This window comes from Pseudophryne corroboree, chromosome 12, assembly GCF_028390025.1.
Source record: "Pseudophryne corroboree isolate aPseCor3 chromosome 12, aPseCor3.hap2, whole genome shotgun sequence".
NCBI lineage: Eukaryota > Metazoa > Chordata > Amphibia > Anura > Myobatrachidae > Pseudophryne > Pseudophryne corroboree.
In genome coordinates this window covers 160,537,718-160,554,907 of record NC_086455.1, presented here as the reverse complement: position 1 = coordinate 160,554,907, position 17,190 = coordinate 160,537,718, and the positions used below count along the sequence as shown (strand labels likewise).

Here is a 17,190-nt window from a genome sequence, read left to right as displayed (position 1 = left end):
GTAAAGCACTTTGAGTCCTATTAGGAGAAGCGTGCTATGTACACTCATTGTTATTATTATACAGTATATGTGTGTGTATGCATGTACAGTATGTGTTACTATGTAATCATACACAGAACTTTGTCTGCACCCGACCCCCTGGCTGAGTTCACAATGTCACTGCTGCCTGGGACACAAGACACAGTGAAGGTCAGATATAACAGACCCTGCTATGTCATTGTGCTGCAATCACTCGGCCACTGGGCTTCATGAGCAGAATGCAGGAAGGACGGGGGGGGGGGGGTGTTACAGATACAGTCACAATGCATGGCTGTAGAACACCACGGCTGTTGTGGATGGATTATACCAGCAGCAGCAGCAGCAGCAGCACACATCAGCTCTTACCTTTATAACACTGAGACTGTCACCTGACGTGTGACACCAGCGGCCGGTACTATAGGTATTTATTTACCCTTCTCACTGCTCAGCTTATAACCTCATCCCTGCTGTCTCCTGTCCCTATTCCAGGAGGCACTGGGCGTATAAAGGCAGGGAGAGATCGGCTGCCACTAACAGCCACCAGCTGAGCGGGGACGTGTGACAGATGGCCGACTTCATCGCCGGAGCTGTTGGAGGTAAACTGTGTCTATCTATCTATCTATCTATCTATCTATCTATCTATCTATCTATCTATCTATCTATCTATCTATCTATCGATATCTATACACTCCAAACTGTATTTCATTTAAAATCAGAGAATGCTCATTCCAAATGTTGCAATATATGTTTACGCCGACCAATTGCATCAAGTCTTCCTGTCTGACAGTCCTACACTGACGCTCAGTCCTACGCTGTCCCTCAGTCCTACGCTGTCCCTCAGTCCTACGCTGTCGCTCAGTCCTACGCTGTCGCTCAGTCCTACACTGTCGCTCAGTCCTACTCTGTCGCTCAGTCCTACGCTGTCCCTCAGTCCTACGCTGTCGCTCAGTCCTACGCTGTCACACAGTCCTACGCTGTCCCACAGTCCTACGCTGTCCCTCAGTCCTACGCTGTCCCTCAGTCCTACGCGGTCACACAGTCCTACGCTGTCCCACAGTCCTACGCTGTCCCACAGTCCTACGCTGTCACTCAGTCCTACGCTGTCACACAGTCCTACGCTGTCACACAGTCCTACGCTGTCACTCAGTCCTACGCTGTCCCTCATGGAACATGACAATACTCTGCTTTCTTCCACACTGGAGGCTGGATGTATCAAATACAATGTTTGGAGGTTTTACTGCACCCGTACAGACCCGACATGTAAGATCAGGGATCACAGCAGGCATCGGAGATATCTGCGTCCTGCAGCACTACCCATAGGTGTTTATGGGGCCGCAATGTGCTCCTATGTAGCGAGTTCCGGAACACGTAGCTTACCAGAGCTTGTGCCCGATAGGCGACGCCAGATTTTGAGAAACGCGTGTTAGACAGCGCTAAGGTGAGTCTGTGTGATTACACCCATCATTGCTCTCACAGGTGTCACTGTACGGTCCCTGTCGCTCAGTCCTACTCTGTCCCTCAGTCCTACGCTGTCCCTCAGTCCTACGCTGACGCTCAGTCCTACGCTGTCGCTCAGTCCTACGCTGACGCTCAGTCCTACGCTGTCCCTCAGTCCTACGCTGTCGCTCAGTCCTACGCTGTCGCTCAGTCCTACACTGTCGCTCAGTCCTACGCTGTCCCTCAGTCCTACGCTGTCGCACAGTCCTACCCTGAAACTCAGTCCTATATTGTCGCTCAGTCCTACGCTGTCCCTCAGTCCTGCGCTGTCACTCAGTCCTACGCTGTCACTCAGTCCTACGCTGTCCCTCAGTCCTACGCGGTCACACAGTCCTACGCTGTCAATCAGTACTACGCTGTCACTCAGTCCTACGCTGTCCCACAGTCCTACGCTATCCCTCAGCCCTACGCTGTCCCTCAGTCCTACACGGTCACACAGTCCTACGCTGTCCCACAGTCCTACGCTGTCCCTCAGTCCTACGCTGTCCCTCAGTCCTACGCGGTCACACAGTCCTACGCGGTCCCACAGTCCTACGCTGTCCCACAGTCCTACGCTGTCCCTCAGTCCTACGCGGTCACACAGTCCTACGCTGTCCCACAGTCCTACGCGGTCACACAGTCCTACGCTGTCCCACAGTCCTACGCTGTCCCTCAGTCCTACGCTGTCCCTCAGTCCTACGCTGTCCCACAGTCCTACGCTGTCACTCAGTCCTACGCTGTCACACAGTCCTACGCGGTCACACAGTCCTACGCTGTCACTCAGTCCTACGCTGTCCCACAGTCCTACGCTGTCACTCAGTCCTACGCTGTCCCTCATGGAACATGACAATACTCTGCTTTCTTCCACACTGGTGGCTGGATGTACCAAATACAATGTTTGGAGGTTTTACTGCACCCGTACAGACCCGACATGTAAGATCAGGGATCACAGCAGGCATCGGAGATATCTGCGTCCTGCAGCACTACCCATAGGTGTTTATGGGGCCGCAATGTGCTTCTATGTAGCGAGTTCCGGAACACGTAGCTTACCAGAGCTTGTGCCCGATAGGCGACGCCAGATTTTGAGAAACGCGTGTTAGACAGCGCTAAGGTGAGTCTGTGTGATTACACCCATCACTGCGCTCATAGGTGTCACTGTACGGTCCCAGGCCAGCCCCTGTAATCCTCTCTGTGACCATCTATCACAAAACAAAGTCATATTCTTATGTAAAACATTTGTAATTTGTAGATACCAGTACTTTATAAGGAAATATCTAAAAAATTGTAATATATACAGTATATATATTTATATATATATATATATAGTTCCAAAAGAAGTTGGCACTCATAGGGGTCTATTCATGAAGCAGTGAAAAGTGTGAAGAAATGAACCAGTGGAGAAGTCGCCCATGGCAACCAATCAGCATTGAAGTAACATTTATAAGTTGCATACTATACAATTGTATGGAACAGCTGATTGGTTGCCATGGGCAACTTCTCTATAGGCTCACTTCTCCACTCTTTTCACTGCTTCATGAATAAACCCAATAGACTGTATATTTGTTTAACGTTTTCGGGGACAAAACGTTAAACCGTTTCACCTATGCTGAATATAGCGTGTTAAAGATATACAGTCTCTGAGTGCCGGCTCCTTTTGGAACGCTATGGTATCATACCCTCCAACTGTACCTTTTTACCAGGTACAGTACCTTTTTTTTATGGTCTGTACCGATTTTTGGCTCTTCAAACTTCCATCGAAAGTATAGGAAAATGGATGTGGCCACGCCCATTTTACCCGTGACCACGCCCCTTTCATAATTTGTACCGATTTTTCTGTGTAAAATGTTGGAGGATATGTGGTATGTGTGTTTGGACACCAGAGCAGTCGATAATAAATCACAGGTGTGCCGGCCGAATTGGAATATATATATTAATAGTTTAACCATAACATGATTAACACTACAGTGATAGACACTGAAAAGTAGGGGGAGAGCGTCCTGCCCACTGGAGCTTACAATCTACCTTATGTCAAGCTGAGCTCTACACTTACATCTGGGTTCTAGGTCAAAAATGTTTAGAATTTCTGCATGGACTCGGCTTTTTATATCTCTTGTTTTGCTGTATTTCTATATATCTACTTTATAAAAACCAGTTATATTTATGTAGTAGGATATATGACAATATATGGCTTATGACAACACTGTAGGCGGTAATGTGGACGGCGGGCAGAATAGTGTGAACAGACAGATGAATAGCGCACTATTATATTACTCATACCACAGTTATAACTACTGGGGTTTGTATTAGTAATATTGTGACCTCCTTTTTATGAAAGCTAAATATTTATCTTATTAAAAACACGTTAAAGGTTAAAGAACACAGTACGCAATTGGCGCAAAAAGTACCGCAAGGGTACTCCCTTAACTATACCTTAAGGAATGTACTTATACTGTAAACCTCTGTGTAGTGGTAGAGTGTAAATGCAACACAGTGTAACCTTATTAACTTCAAGGCTGTTTGAGCGTCACCGACGCTCTGAGAGTACTTAACACTATAAGAAATACACAGATACCTGGGCTTAGGGTCTAACGCCTTATATATATATATTATGGATGGTATGCTTGCAAAAGAATAATACAATACAGTTATACACTACCAATATAACATAGACTAACTAACCAGATAACTGCACAGGAAATACAATACAATACAATACAATTACGTTTAAGGGAAAATAAGAGAGAAAGAGGAGAAGAGAGAGAGAGAGAGAGAGAGAGAGAGAGAGAGAGAGAGAGAGAGAAATGGCTCACCATAACAATACAGACAATATGATTGCAGCGAAGCTTACACATGTGAGGAACAATCGCTGCGCAGTTATTCAATGCTGAGAATCTTTGTGGAGAAAATACTTGACCTTACCCATACTGGCAGTCCCTATATACACAACCCTACAATACCGCATGGGACAGAAGCTAGACTCCATTTTATTAAAGCTCCCATGATTCCAAAGACTGCACCACATGGTTGAAAGGGGGAGGGGAAAATACCCGGCAGCAGCCATTTTAGATTTGCAGGTCCAAACACATGGTACTCTCTGCTACACCACAATCACATAGCAGAAGACACAAGACTCCATTTTATTCCAAAATGTCCAAGCCTCAGAACAATGCATATGTTCTGATTTTACAATTCCAAACCATCTAAATCACCTTTCACAATTTCAATCCAACTTCCTAGAACCATCTTATTCACTTTCACATTCCAAACAACTTCCTAGAACCATCTTATTCACTTTCACATTCCAAACAACTTCAGTATCTCAATAACCAGAGCATATTCATCACAAGACCAGATCACAATGTAACCACACATCTCAGCCTGCCATTGCTACCAGCACATGTTCAAACGTAACTGCATGGTGGTATTTATGATTAACAAGATATATTATAACTAACCAGCACAATCTATTTTAAATCACCATAGGCAAACAAATACCACAAGTACTATGCTACAGATTGTCTACTGTTCCAATTCATCACAGACTTCACAGAGTGTCAACACAAACACCCAACAATCACACAACCAAGTTACAATATCCTATTTAATCCAGCACCATTGACCTTAAAGCAATCTGTCTATATTTCCTTATCTAGCCATGTGAATTCAATACTTAGCCTTTAGTTTGTAGGTCAGTCCTGGGGATGTAGCCGCCATGCTGCTGGGTGCCAGGTAGCTGTGTGAGTGAGTCAGTGAGCCCTGTGATCTCCAGTGGGTATATCATACCCTCATTCCAGCTGTGGGGGTGTGTCAACAACAAGATGTGTGTGTGTCCCTCACCGCATGTGAGCCAGCTGCATCAGTGGCCTTGGTTATGCAAAACAATGGGTGATGACCAACACATTCCTGTCTTGTGGGAAGCTATTGTTTGGCGAATACTATCTCACTGTCCACTCTCAGTTGAGACAATGACATCTCAGCAATCATTCGTCTGGAGACAAATCCGGCCCCATTGGTAAACACAGGTGTTGGCCCTCCTCATTGAGTCTCAAAGCTCAGTGTAATTAAAGGCTATTGTACTCCGTCTGCAGGAAAGATACTGATTTGGAATACAATTAATCTTCAATTACTATTCCTGTGCTTACCTATGCATAACACCATGTGAAGCCCTCCCAACATGCAAACTATTGTTTGGGGGATCTCTAAGGTCAAAGAGCCATTTGAGACCCACTGATACCTGCTGGACTCAGGGGAATATTAACTTATAAAATACATTATTTTGATTAAATTATGTAACGATTGAGTCGCACGCTACGAACACATAAACTCTACCGTAAATGCGCACACCGTGCGCCTGCGGGTGCACGCGACTGTGAGTATGCGCACGTACGGGAGAGCGTACGCATGCGCAGCACGGACCTGTGTGAGGTGCAAATATGGTAGTGTGCATAGAGATATTTTTCTGACTTTGACATTTTATACCATGTCCTCTTATAGCGCAAGAGGACAATGTTCCGGGTTAGCTGGCCGTCATCTGTTTTATCCTTAATAAGAACGTCTGACTCTAAACCGGGCCATTAGCGTCCCAGCTATAAAGGGATGAGCACACACTGGAGGGCACCATTTTGAATTAACTAGAAACTGATGACATCACTGGGGCACCATGGCAACAGGGGGATTTTAAATGTCCCACTTTCTAAGCCACGCCCACATGCATGAAGTAGTAACCTGAGCCGAGCGCAGCGTGGCATCTTGCCCGAAGCATGGCGAGCGGACACAGTGCACTAATTGGTGTTCCCCGTCACTTTACGAAGAAACCTAGCTCCGTTCTCCGGCTGTCCAGCGTGTACCCAGCGTCTCCAAGCTCCGCCTCCAGCCAGCTACCGGGTAGAGGCCTAGTCAAGCGACTAGTGGGGATTCGTCAACACCACACAGGTGTGGTTAGGCGGCATGTCGACGCATACAGTGCAGAACTGTTGTTCCAGACACCACGGCAGGTTAGGAGTTTGGTGGTTACAGCGTAGAACCCGCCCACTGCACAGTGGGTGGAGTCAGTAACCGGCAGTTACTGACAGTAGGCAGAAATCCCCTATGTGGCCAGGTCCCGTGTGACCTAAAACTCCATTCTGTGTACTGGGGATGGGACGCGAAAGCGGTGAGGGCTTTCGTACGGGACCGTCCGGTCACGAGTGTCTAATATGATTGCACAGGACAAACAGCCTTGCATGCACATACAGATGATTAAGCTGAGACATATATATCGCTCATCAAAATCACATGACATAAACAGTGTCGGCTGTAAATAGACAACTGAACCTTCTAACCCTGAGGGGACCATCTGGTATCATGTGACCTTCCTATACCCAGCCAAACATCTATCCGCATGCCCACACCAAGCTTTAGCGCATTACACTAGCAGTGGCAGATATCCAGGCCAGTAAAGCTGATTTTATTAATCCGTCTGTTCCTTCCTGACATCACGGTGACACAGAATCCACTCATGTGCAGAGACGCTACATATTCCCAAGGTCACTTGGTGTATACCATAATAGGACGACAGTTCCCCACCTGTCAGTTATGTCACCTTACAAATTACTTGTACACTTCCGGTCAACAATCATTTGTAACCTTATTGTTCAGGTACTGTCCACTACAACACAATGGGCCTCAATCAGAGTCGCATGCAATACAGGCGCATCTGCGGCCATATTGCTTACTCGGAAATAAATGCAAATACCCGCCTTTGATCACAGGTACCCAGCCATCGGCTGGTAATAGTAGTCGCCTTCACCCCCTCCTTGGTGCAAGAGACCGGTCTGAAATCAGCCCGATCTCTGTGTATATTCGCAAATGTTTGCAGTGGGAAAAATTGCAAGATGCATTTTCGCAGCAGCTGAACCAATATTTCCTGCAGCCTATCAATTACCTGGGAATGATTCAAGTCGATGAGGCACGAGGCACTGATGTCTCGCGTATGACATCAGTTGACAGATAAATTATAGAGTGGATATAAGCAGATTGGCGTGCAAAAGGTGACCGAAATAAATAAATCAGGCATTAGGCACCCCTGGCTATAGTGGTCAATGCATAAAGCCTTGGAGAGAGATAAAGTAGTGGATGGAGATAAAGTATCAGCCAATCAGCTCCCAATTGTCATTTTTCAAACACAGCCTGTATGGTGGCAGTTGGGAGCTGATTGCATACCTCCCAACTGTCTCCGGGAGAGAGCAGCCAGGTCGGATCAGCAGGGGGTGGGGCAGGGCAATGATGAGCAGACTCAGCAGAGGGGGCGGAGTGGGGTGGGCGGAGGCGTGGCTGCGGTGTCACGTCATTTAGCCGTGCCACCCGCTCTGTAATGCCGATATTACCGGCATTATACTGCAGGGGGTGTGGCTATGATCGACTGCCTGGGCTTCCCACTTTACTCACTAAGTGGGCGGCCGGGCAGGGGGGATCACAGAAATCGGGAGACTTGCCTGCTTTTCCGGTAGGCCGCCAACCTTGTTACATCCGGCCCAAACTACAGAAACTGACCTAAAGGGAATCGTACTAACAGAAGAAATGATGGTTGTGTTGCTTTAATACCATTTTGCTAACACATTTCTATGTATATTGCAGGGGCTTGCGGAGTAATGGTGGGATACCCCCTGGACACAGTAAAGGTATATAATAATCTCCTGATGCATCTGTCTGCTCCTTATACAGCTGTGTGCAAGTGTACCTGCTGCTGCGGCCAGACTGAATGCTCCACTGAGTCTATTAATGAAAAGAACTTTACACAAACTCTGTGGGGTACAAACATTACCGGCCGCGGCGGGCTGAGCTGGGGGGCAGGGCGCCATTATCGGCATATCCTGATGTATGTTTGTTTCTGCAGGTAAAAGTCCTCAGCTAGATGTTTTCAGGAGGCCATGTTTGTTGAGGGCAGGCGCCTGAGACATTAGACAGGCACAGTAGATATAGTATTTAACCCTGACCTTAACAGTGAGAGGTAAGGATTCATCAGAAAGGTGCCCAGACAAAGTGTATTGGGCTTGGCAACGCGTTTCGCCTCACTGTGTCCCCACCCACTGTATTGGAGGAGAGAGCAGGATCTGGGATGGTGGTCTAGTCTCTCGGAAGTCTGGAAAAACTGCCCAAAAAAATGTGTAAGTCTGTAGGGCATTCCGGGTCTTGTCAATGCATTTGTTGCACAGGTCTGCATATAATGGTCACACACCGCCATGGGTGTATCCAAAATACAGATGACGGGGGGGCAGTGCGGCACCTGGTGCATTCACGTGTGCTATTTACTTGTGGGGATTTCTTCTGAAACATGGCGGCAAGAGCCACTGGTCAGTCCCCCCTCCCCTCGATCCATGCATCTTTTCCTACATAATCTGTACCCATATAAACTTACTGCAACTACTGACTCTCCGTTCTCCACCCTAGGTGCGACTTCAGACTCAGAAGCGCTACACTGGGATCTGGCACTGCATACACTCTACGTACAAAGTGGAGAGAGTAAGAGCCGCCTTCTGTCCGTGTGCACGGCCCATATAATTGCTTTTACCTGCCACTTATTGTTTCTTTGTCTTACAAAGGTGTCAGGATTTTTCAAAGGGATGTCCATGCCAATTTCTACCGTGTCCGTCAGCTCGTCCGTTGTGTTTGGGGTGCAGAGACATTGTCTGCATAATCTGTGCAAGCTGAAGTATGGCACGCCGAATGTCAAGCCATCAAAGCTGGACATTTTCCTGTCTGGCTACGCAGCTGGCGGAGTGCAGGTACTTGTCACCTTCCCGGAATTACATCTACTGTATATAACGTTATATAAGGCCGGCGACAGTACCTGCAAGCAGGGGCGTAGCCAGAACTTTTGGGGCCCCATAGTAACATATTGAAGGGGCCCCTGTTCCATTGCTACTAGAGAGACACCTTTCCGCAGCAGTTATTCATTTTATGCCCCATAGTAGTGCCCTGGAAAGTATTATGCCCCATAGCAATGCCCTACATTATGATGTCACATTGTAGGGCTGCCAATACACATTATGCCACAGTACCCCCAATTCACATTATGGCATACAGGGTTCCCATTTCATATTATGCCACATTAGTGCCCCCTATTCATACTGTGCCACATTAGAGTGCACTCCAGTTCAAATTATTTTGGGGTACCATAAGTACAATTGATGGGCACAGCTGCGCATTACTGTTATATGCATATCCCATTTGTCTGAAGGATGGTGTGCATCTAACCAGACTTCATTCATATGACTCCCTCCCTCCTGAATTCTGTTCTCTATTTTTTAGGTGTTGGTGTCGTCTCCTGCCGACATGGCGAAGGTCCGCCTACAGACGCAGGTGTCGCCTCACAATTCCAGCACATGCTCTCTCTTGGCCCGACCGAAGTACACAGGCCCTGTCCACTGTCTGCTGACCATAGTGAGGGAGGAAGGGTTCTTTGGCCTGTATAAAGGGTGTTTTGCCCTCATGTTCAGAGACTGCCACTCGTTCGCCACATACTTCCTGACGTATGCCGTGTTCCGGGAATGGTTTGCGCCAGTGGAGCAAACGCATTCAGGTACGTGACTGATAGGCAACATACAGCAATCAAAATAGGTACCTACTCTTACTCTCGGTAACCTGCCGGTGCTAACCCACATTCCTGGTGCTGCACCGCCACCGGAAACTCACAGACTGCAAGTGCCACCTGCACACCCGGACAGTGCCCCCAGCTGTAGCTGAGTAGTCATTACATAATTGATTGAGCAGCGCTTCTCTTTCTTTATGATTGACTGTGTGTCTTTCATAAATCTTGGTATGAGTAGTCATTACCACCAGCACCTGGGACACTTACTTCTGGGTGGTGGGTACAGCTGCTGCAGCGCCTCTCTGCTGGTTTATCCTGACTGCTAACTTTGGATGGGATCCTGTGTAGGACCTAGTGTGTACGGAGGGACATGTTTAATGAAGGGCGTGTAGGGTTTTGTGCTTCCACAATCGCTAGTTCTCCAAGTCTGGGTATCACCCATCCTCAATCGCTGGAAAGCGACAGGTCTGCGCGATTATTACTACATCTCCCCATAGGAAATACTGTAATGCCCTCTACCTCCTGCTCTCCTCTTAGTGACTGCTGTAGTTGTGCGCGGTCATGTTACTGGAACGTGAGATTCATTGGCAGCCACATTAAATCAGGACTGTCGCTAGAGAAATGTGACAGCAAGGGAGGGAGCGGGATGAGGAAACGGGGGACGCTTATACACAAAACTTGTACCTTGGTTTTCTTTTTTTGTAATGTACGTAGCGCGCTGGGTAACTCTACTCAAATGTCATTCTCAAGAAAGTCTGGGACATTCACAGTGTAACGTATCCTCCTGAAATGCTGAATAGTAATGAGTGGAAAACTACAGGCTGTCTCCATTGTCTTTCCCTTTCCCAGTACTGGCAGCTCCCAGAATGTGCCAGCTGGCCCCTCCGTCACTTGCAGCAACCATATGTATTTATATATATATATATATATATATATATATATATGTGTGTATGTAGTATATCCACACTCACTGCTTCAATTTATCCACAAGGCGGTGCTCCATAAAGGGCCAATACAGTCTATAATATAAATCCAAGGATATAGGCACTCACCAATTAGTTGCAGCATATTAGTTTTACCTCATATTAGTTTTACCAATTAGTTTTACCTCACATGTAACCAACAATGGCAGTCAATAGCAGCATCACAGCAGCGTGTCGACGTTTCGGTCCTTCATGGACCTTTGTCAAGACCAGCAATCTCACTGCTGGGTGACCTGATGCTTTGAGATTGCTGGTCTTGACAAAAGCCCATGAAGGACCGAAACGTCGACACGCTGCTGTGATGCTGCTATTGACTGCCATTGTTGGTTACATGTGAGGTAAAACTAATATGAGGTAAAACTAATATGAGGTAAAACTAATATGCTGCAACTAATTGGTGAGTGCCTATATCCTTGGATTTATATATATATATATATATATATATATATATATATATACATATTTTGCTTGTTCCCTTCACAGCTGGCTCTGTTAACAAATGCCCTGATTGGTCAAGCCTTGTGATATTTCCAGTGGTCTGATTGGTTATACCGAAGAGTAATGCCGGGTACACACTATATGATGCGTGTACCTGGCGAGCTCACTAGCAACGGGAGCCGGTGGGGTGCCGACATCGGCAAGTGCATACACACTTGCCGATGTCGACTGAGCGCAGGGAGGAGCGGGGCCATGCTGCATCGCTAGCGACATCCCCAGATTCAGCTGCATCTTCAGCCAACTGGGGTTGTCATTAGCGACCCGCGGGAGCGCGCATCGCTAACGATCTAGCGGGTACACATTGGACGATAAAACTAATTTGTCATAACGATTGGTCGTTATCGGCAGATTCGTTTGAAACGTTGTCTAGTGCGTACCCGGCAGAAATGACAGGTGCTGTCCTGATAGGTTGATTTCTCTGTGATGTCACTACTGAATGTAGAGACTATGGGGGGACATATATTATGGATGGCGCTTCTCCCTGTATTTCCAGGGACCTGCTTCGCCTGTTTAGCGCGGCGACACAGGCCCACATATATATCGGCGGCGTGTATTATCTGCTGTTTCGCCGAATAGAGAGTGTTAATTTACCTATTCGGCGATTCCCCACTCTCCCTCTTTCAGCGGGGCCGCTGCCACTGACCGGTGCTTGCATGCATACTGCGCATATGGCAGTCAGATTCCTCCCGGCGGCACCTGCGCCGTTATTGGGAAAACAATTTATTTTTTAATGCACAATCTCTGGCAGTCGGAGCCGTCAGCCATAGACAGTGCTGTATCTGCGGCGATTCCTGCAGCTGTCAAAATCGCTAGCTGCAGCTGTCCAGTGCCGCTGACCGTTCGTATGATTGCACGCACAGCGGCGCCGTATCTTGCAGATAGAAACGCCGATAATGACAGATACCGCGGCATTCATACATATGGTGAGCGGTATCTGCAGCACATAACATGCGCAGATACTTCTGCCCCCCCTAACGACTGTTCATACATCTTCCCCCGTATACCACAGACGATCAATCATCCTAAGTTCACACCTAGGGTCCTGCAGGCACCGGGGAACCCAGATTACTCTCCAGTGATGGGAAACCTTTAGCACTCCTGCTGTTGTTGAACTACACATCCCAGCATGCCTTGCTACAGTTTTGCTATTTGGCCAAGCTAAAACTATAGCAGGGCATGTTGGGATTTATAGTTCAACAACAGCTGCAGTGCCGAAGGTTCCCCATCACTGCAAGTCTATCCTGTTTGTAGGTCTGTTGTCTTCTGTTTTCACAAGCAGGATACAAGAATCAGGCCCAAACCAGTACATTGCCCAGTACCCCATGGAGTCTTGATCAGGCTCCGCCCTCTTCCTGTGATGTCACTGCTTACTAGTAAATTGATTGGTTGCATCCTGATAACGTTGGTTCAGTGTACAATATGGTGGCCTCCACTTCATGCAAGAGACAGATACGCTTAACAAGGTCCTTTTGTCTTGCAGAACTAATGGGCATCCTGCTGGCCGGTGGGCTTGCTGGTGTGGTGGCTTGGAGCATAGCCACGCCAATGGATGTGATTAAAGCTCGGCTGCAGGTGGATGGAGTCACACAGCAGAGGTACCGCGGAGTCATTCACTGCATCACAGACAGTGTCCAGAAGGAAGGGGCCACGGTGCTCTTTAAAGGACTCTCCCTGAACTGCCTCAGAGCCTTCCCCGTCAACATGGTGGTGTTCCTCACCTACGAGACCATACTGAAACAAATCAAACCCTTCTCCTTATGACCAATCGGTTATCCAAAGACGATTTTACGGGAAATCGGGTGATGCTTACGCTGAAGCTGGCAGGGATTTGTAAATGAAAGAAAATGAACGTTTGGGGCATTGAGGGAGGGGATAGGGATGCCCATATTTTGCCCTTAGACATGTTAAATGCAACTGCCTGTGACACTGAGGGGTACATTTACTAAGCAGTGATAAGAGCGGAGAAGTGAGCCAGTGGAGAAGTTGCCCATGGCAACCAATCAGCAGTGAAGTAACATCTATAATTTGCATACTATAAAATTATACAGAGCTGCTGATTGGTTGATGGAGCAACTTCTCCACTGGCTCACATCTCCGCTCTTATCACTGCTTAGTAAATGTTCCCCTAAGGGCGGTATTCAATTATTTTCACCCATTTCCACACCCATTCTGTTTCTGCCCTTGGGGACGTGGTATCTTAATTTCAGCTTGTTACCCCTGGGGTAGCAAGGCACCCAACCCTTTACACAGCTAAACCTGATCACTATGGGTACGATATGCGCGATAACGGGGATCACTTTAGAAAGGAGACTGGGCGTGATATATCATTTGAATACCGCGGGCCTCACCAAGGAAGTGGGGTGCAAATACCCGTCAAACCGTGCCGTTCCTGGCAGATGGCTCCAGGAGAACTTCATTTATTTTCCAAAGACGGAAGTGATAATTTCCAAACACCTCACGATTCCATTGTCTCCGGATTGTACAGAATTCATAAACAAGGCTAATTTCTACCAGTGCGAGTGATCGTTTCATTGTGTCGTTATGTGATCTGGGGCTGACTGACACGTCTGTGTGGATGTGCTATGATGTTACCGTCTCTAGATGTGTCATCTGATGTGGACAGAGAAGCGACGTGTATGAGATTGCCGCAGATATCAGTGTTTAGTGTAAATTCACCGTCAGATCACACACTTTGCCTCAGCTTCATTAAGTGTGTTGCGGAATGGGTATAGTGTGGCGGCTGCCTAGTGCATCCACATAGGTGCCCAGTATGCATTCAGCCATTCCCGGCCTGTGCAGTTACCCTGAGGAGAGAGTAGGACATTGGGTTAGAACAGGGGTGGGGGTCCTCCGGCCCGCATATGGCCCGCATATGGCCCGCAAAGCCGTTTGTTCCGGCCCACCCGCTAGTTTGGCGGCGAGACACGCCGCTGCTTAATCCAGCGGCGGCGTCTCACAGCTGTTAGTAGCTGCGCTCTCCTCCCTGCCCTGTGTCCGGCAGCCACGGGTAGGATCTCAAACCAGCCGCCGGGTCGTGAGCCAATCAGAGCTCGCGGACCGGCAGCCAGTCAGGAGCCGCCACTGCCGGTCCGCGAGCTCTGATTGGCTCACGAACTGGCGGCTGTTTTGAGGTCCTACACGCCGCTGCAGCCTGACATAGCTGCGCTCTCCTCACTGCCCTGACCCGACAGCTGAGACACACCACCGCCAGATGGACCTGCAGCAGCGGTGAGCGATCTGGCACTCTGGGGGCACTTGTATACCTGGCACTGCGGGGGCAATTGTATACCTGGCACTGCGGGGGTATTTGTATACCTGGCACTGTGGGGGCAATTGTGGATCTGGCACTGTGGGGGCAATTGTGGATGTGGCACTGCACTATTGGGGGCATATGTGTAGCACGTCCCATTTTAATTGGCCACACCCATTTATTTTGGCGTGCGCGCCTCCTGGCACGCGCACACAGTGCCTCTAAGGGGCAGACCTACTGGGAGGCAGAGTAATTTTTTAAGTTGAGAATTTTTGTATGGCCCCCAAAGGATTTTATAAATATCCAAATGGCCTTTGGTAGAAAAAAGGTTCCCCACCCCTGGGTTAGAATGTAGAAGGATCCACCTGCAAGATTTCTGCTCTATTACTGTAAATAACAAACATCTAGTGTAACGTATAGATAGCAGCTGCACTAAGATTCCAAGTTACATACATGTGCGCTTACATAGCCCCTGCGCTACCTGCAGTCTCACAGTCCGTCGTAGCACCATGAATAGCTGGCAGAGGGGAATGCAGTCAACATCCCAACGGTCACGTGACCGACGCCAGAATACCGACACCAAACGGAACACCAACGCTGAAACTCAAAACCGCCAGCATGACAAGGATAAGTATTGGGGTGAGGGTTACGGCCCGTTGGGCGGTGGTGTACGTTAGGGCTAGGCACTAGAGGAGGGGATGGGGGTAGCCGCCACCCTCTGTGACTTAGCCATAGGGTCAGATTCATCCCGACATGAATTTGTCGGATTTGGCCGTTCCCGACAATCTAAATCTGACTTTAAAAAAAAAAAAAAAAATCGGATTGAGATGAGGGAGCCGAGAGGAGGAGACGGGGGAGAGCCGGAACCCAGAGGCTGCAGCAGCGTATTGGGAGAATGGGGCACCACCGCCACTCACGACAGCGTCCACCCGGCTCTAGCAAGCAAGGTCCCGCTTGCTGGAGTCAGGTGGACGCTGCCGTGAGGTCTGGCGGCGGAGCCCCACCCTCCTGCTACGCTGCTGCAGCCGCAGAGTTCCTGCTCTCCCCCAACCCATCCCCCCCCCCCCCCCCCCTTTTCCGCCTCTCAGCTCTATCATCTCAAATTAACTTTTTGGGGGGATTTGGACCTATTTCCGACAGCAGCACACGGAGCGGCGGCTATTCCACCAATCCACGTGCTTTCAGACAGCTTCCCGACAGCCACCTCCCCAGGCGGGTTAGGGTGTGTGTGTGTGGGGGGGGGGCAGGGGTAAATTAATTGCCTTGTCCCCTGCTGGCGTTCTAAAAGTTGGGATGCCACAGTCTCTGTCATGTGACCGCCGGGATTATTTCTGACCTCTATAGAAAATAGAATATCAGTACACAGTGGAAACTGCAGGATACCTTATGAACTGTGAATGCAATGATCATTACTCCTGGTCCTGGGAGTGGTCAGTGCGCACGCGCATCACATGCTCTATAGACACCCATCATCTGCTCGCTCTCATAATTACAGCTGATATTCCCATTGTAAAACAACACCTGAATGCAAGGGCACACGCCTGTGACATCAGGAAGAGGGGGGCTGGGTAAGGAACATCCAGGCAGCAGGGCGCATCTCTGATGCTGTGCCAGGCACCCCACAAGCCAGAGGACGGTGCCACTCAGGATACCACAATGCTACCCCCTATAACTCGCGACCTGGGTAGTGGCACCATTCACAAACCGCTCTATGGGGGGTCATTCCGAGTTGATCGTAGCTGTGCTAAATTTAGCACAGCTACGATCATTCACACTGACATGCGGGGGGACGCCCAGCACAGGGAAGTGCGGCGATGCCTTTGCACTTCAAGAGTAGCTGCCGACCAGCACAGCTCTGGCATGCTGGCCGGGAGCTACTCATCGCTCCACGGCCCGAAGCGGCTGTGTGTGACGTCACGCAGCTGCCGCAAACCGCCCCCCCCCCCCCCCCAAACGGTCCGGCCACGCCTGCGTTGGCTGGACCGTGCACCGTAAACGGCGGATTAACGTTGCCGTCCAGCCCCCTCCCAGCATGCGCAGTTCCGACCCAAGCGCTGCACTGCAATAAACTGCAACGAGCGATCGTGTCGGAATGACTCCCTATATGGCCCTGCCCAAGTATTTCTACCATCAGAAGTGTCCTCACTGAAACTGGCAGTAACATAGGAACACAAAGATTTATGGAGGAAGCAGCAGAACGGTCTCAGTATTGAGAGCACTGATTTTTCCAGAGACATTCCTTAAATGCTACTTGTCATGTCCCAGGGATGTGGGAAAAGCCAGGTGAGTGTTCAACACAATGTATCAGAATATCCTCATGGTATAAACAATGATGAAGGGTGGGAGGGACCAACGCGTTTCATCTCCAAGACTTGGGGATGAAACGCGTTGGTTTG

At 48.7% G+C, this 17,190-nt stretch overlaps 1 protein-coding gene across 1 annotated transcript; it reads left to right on the top strand.

Moving 5' to 3' along the window:
* Positions 1-282: 282 nt before the first annotated feature.
* SLC25A47 (solute carrier family 25 member 47) lies at positions 283-14,054 on the top strand. Its single transcript, XM_063948340.1, has 6 exons — positions 283-614; positions 8,110-8,153; positions 8,923-8,994; positions 9,075-9,257; positions 9,784-10,054; positions 13,025-14,054. The coding sequence occupies exons 1-6, from the start codon at positions 584-586 to the stop codon at positions 13,303-13,305; spliced, it is 882 nt and encodes a 293-aa protein (XP_063804410.1). The 5' UTR covers positions 283-583; the 3' UTR covers positions 13,306-14,054.
* Positions 14,055-17,190: the final 3,136 nt, after the last annotated feature.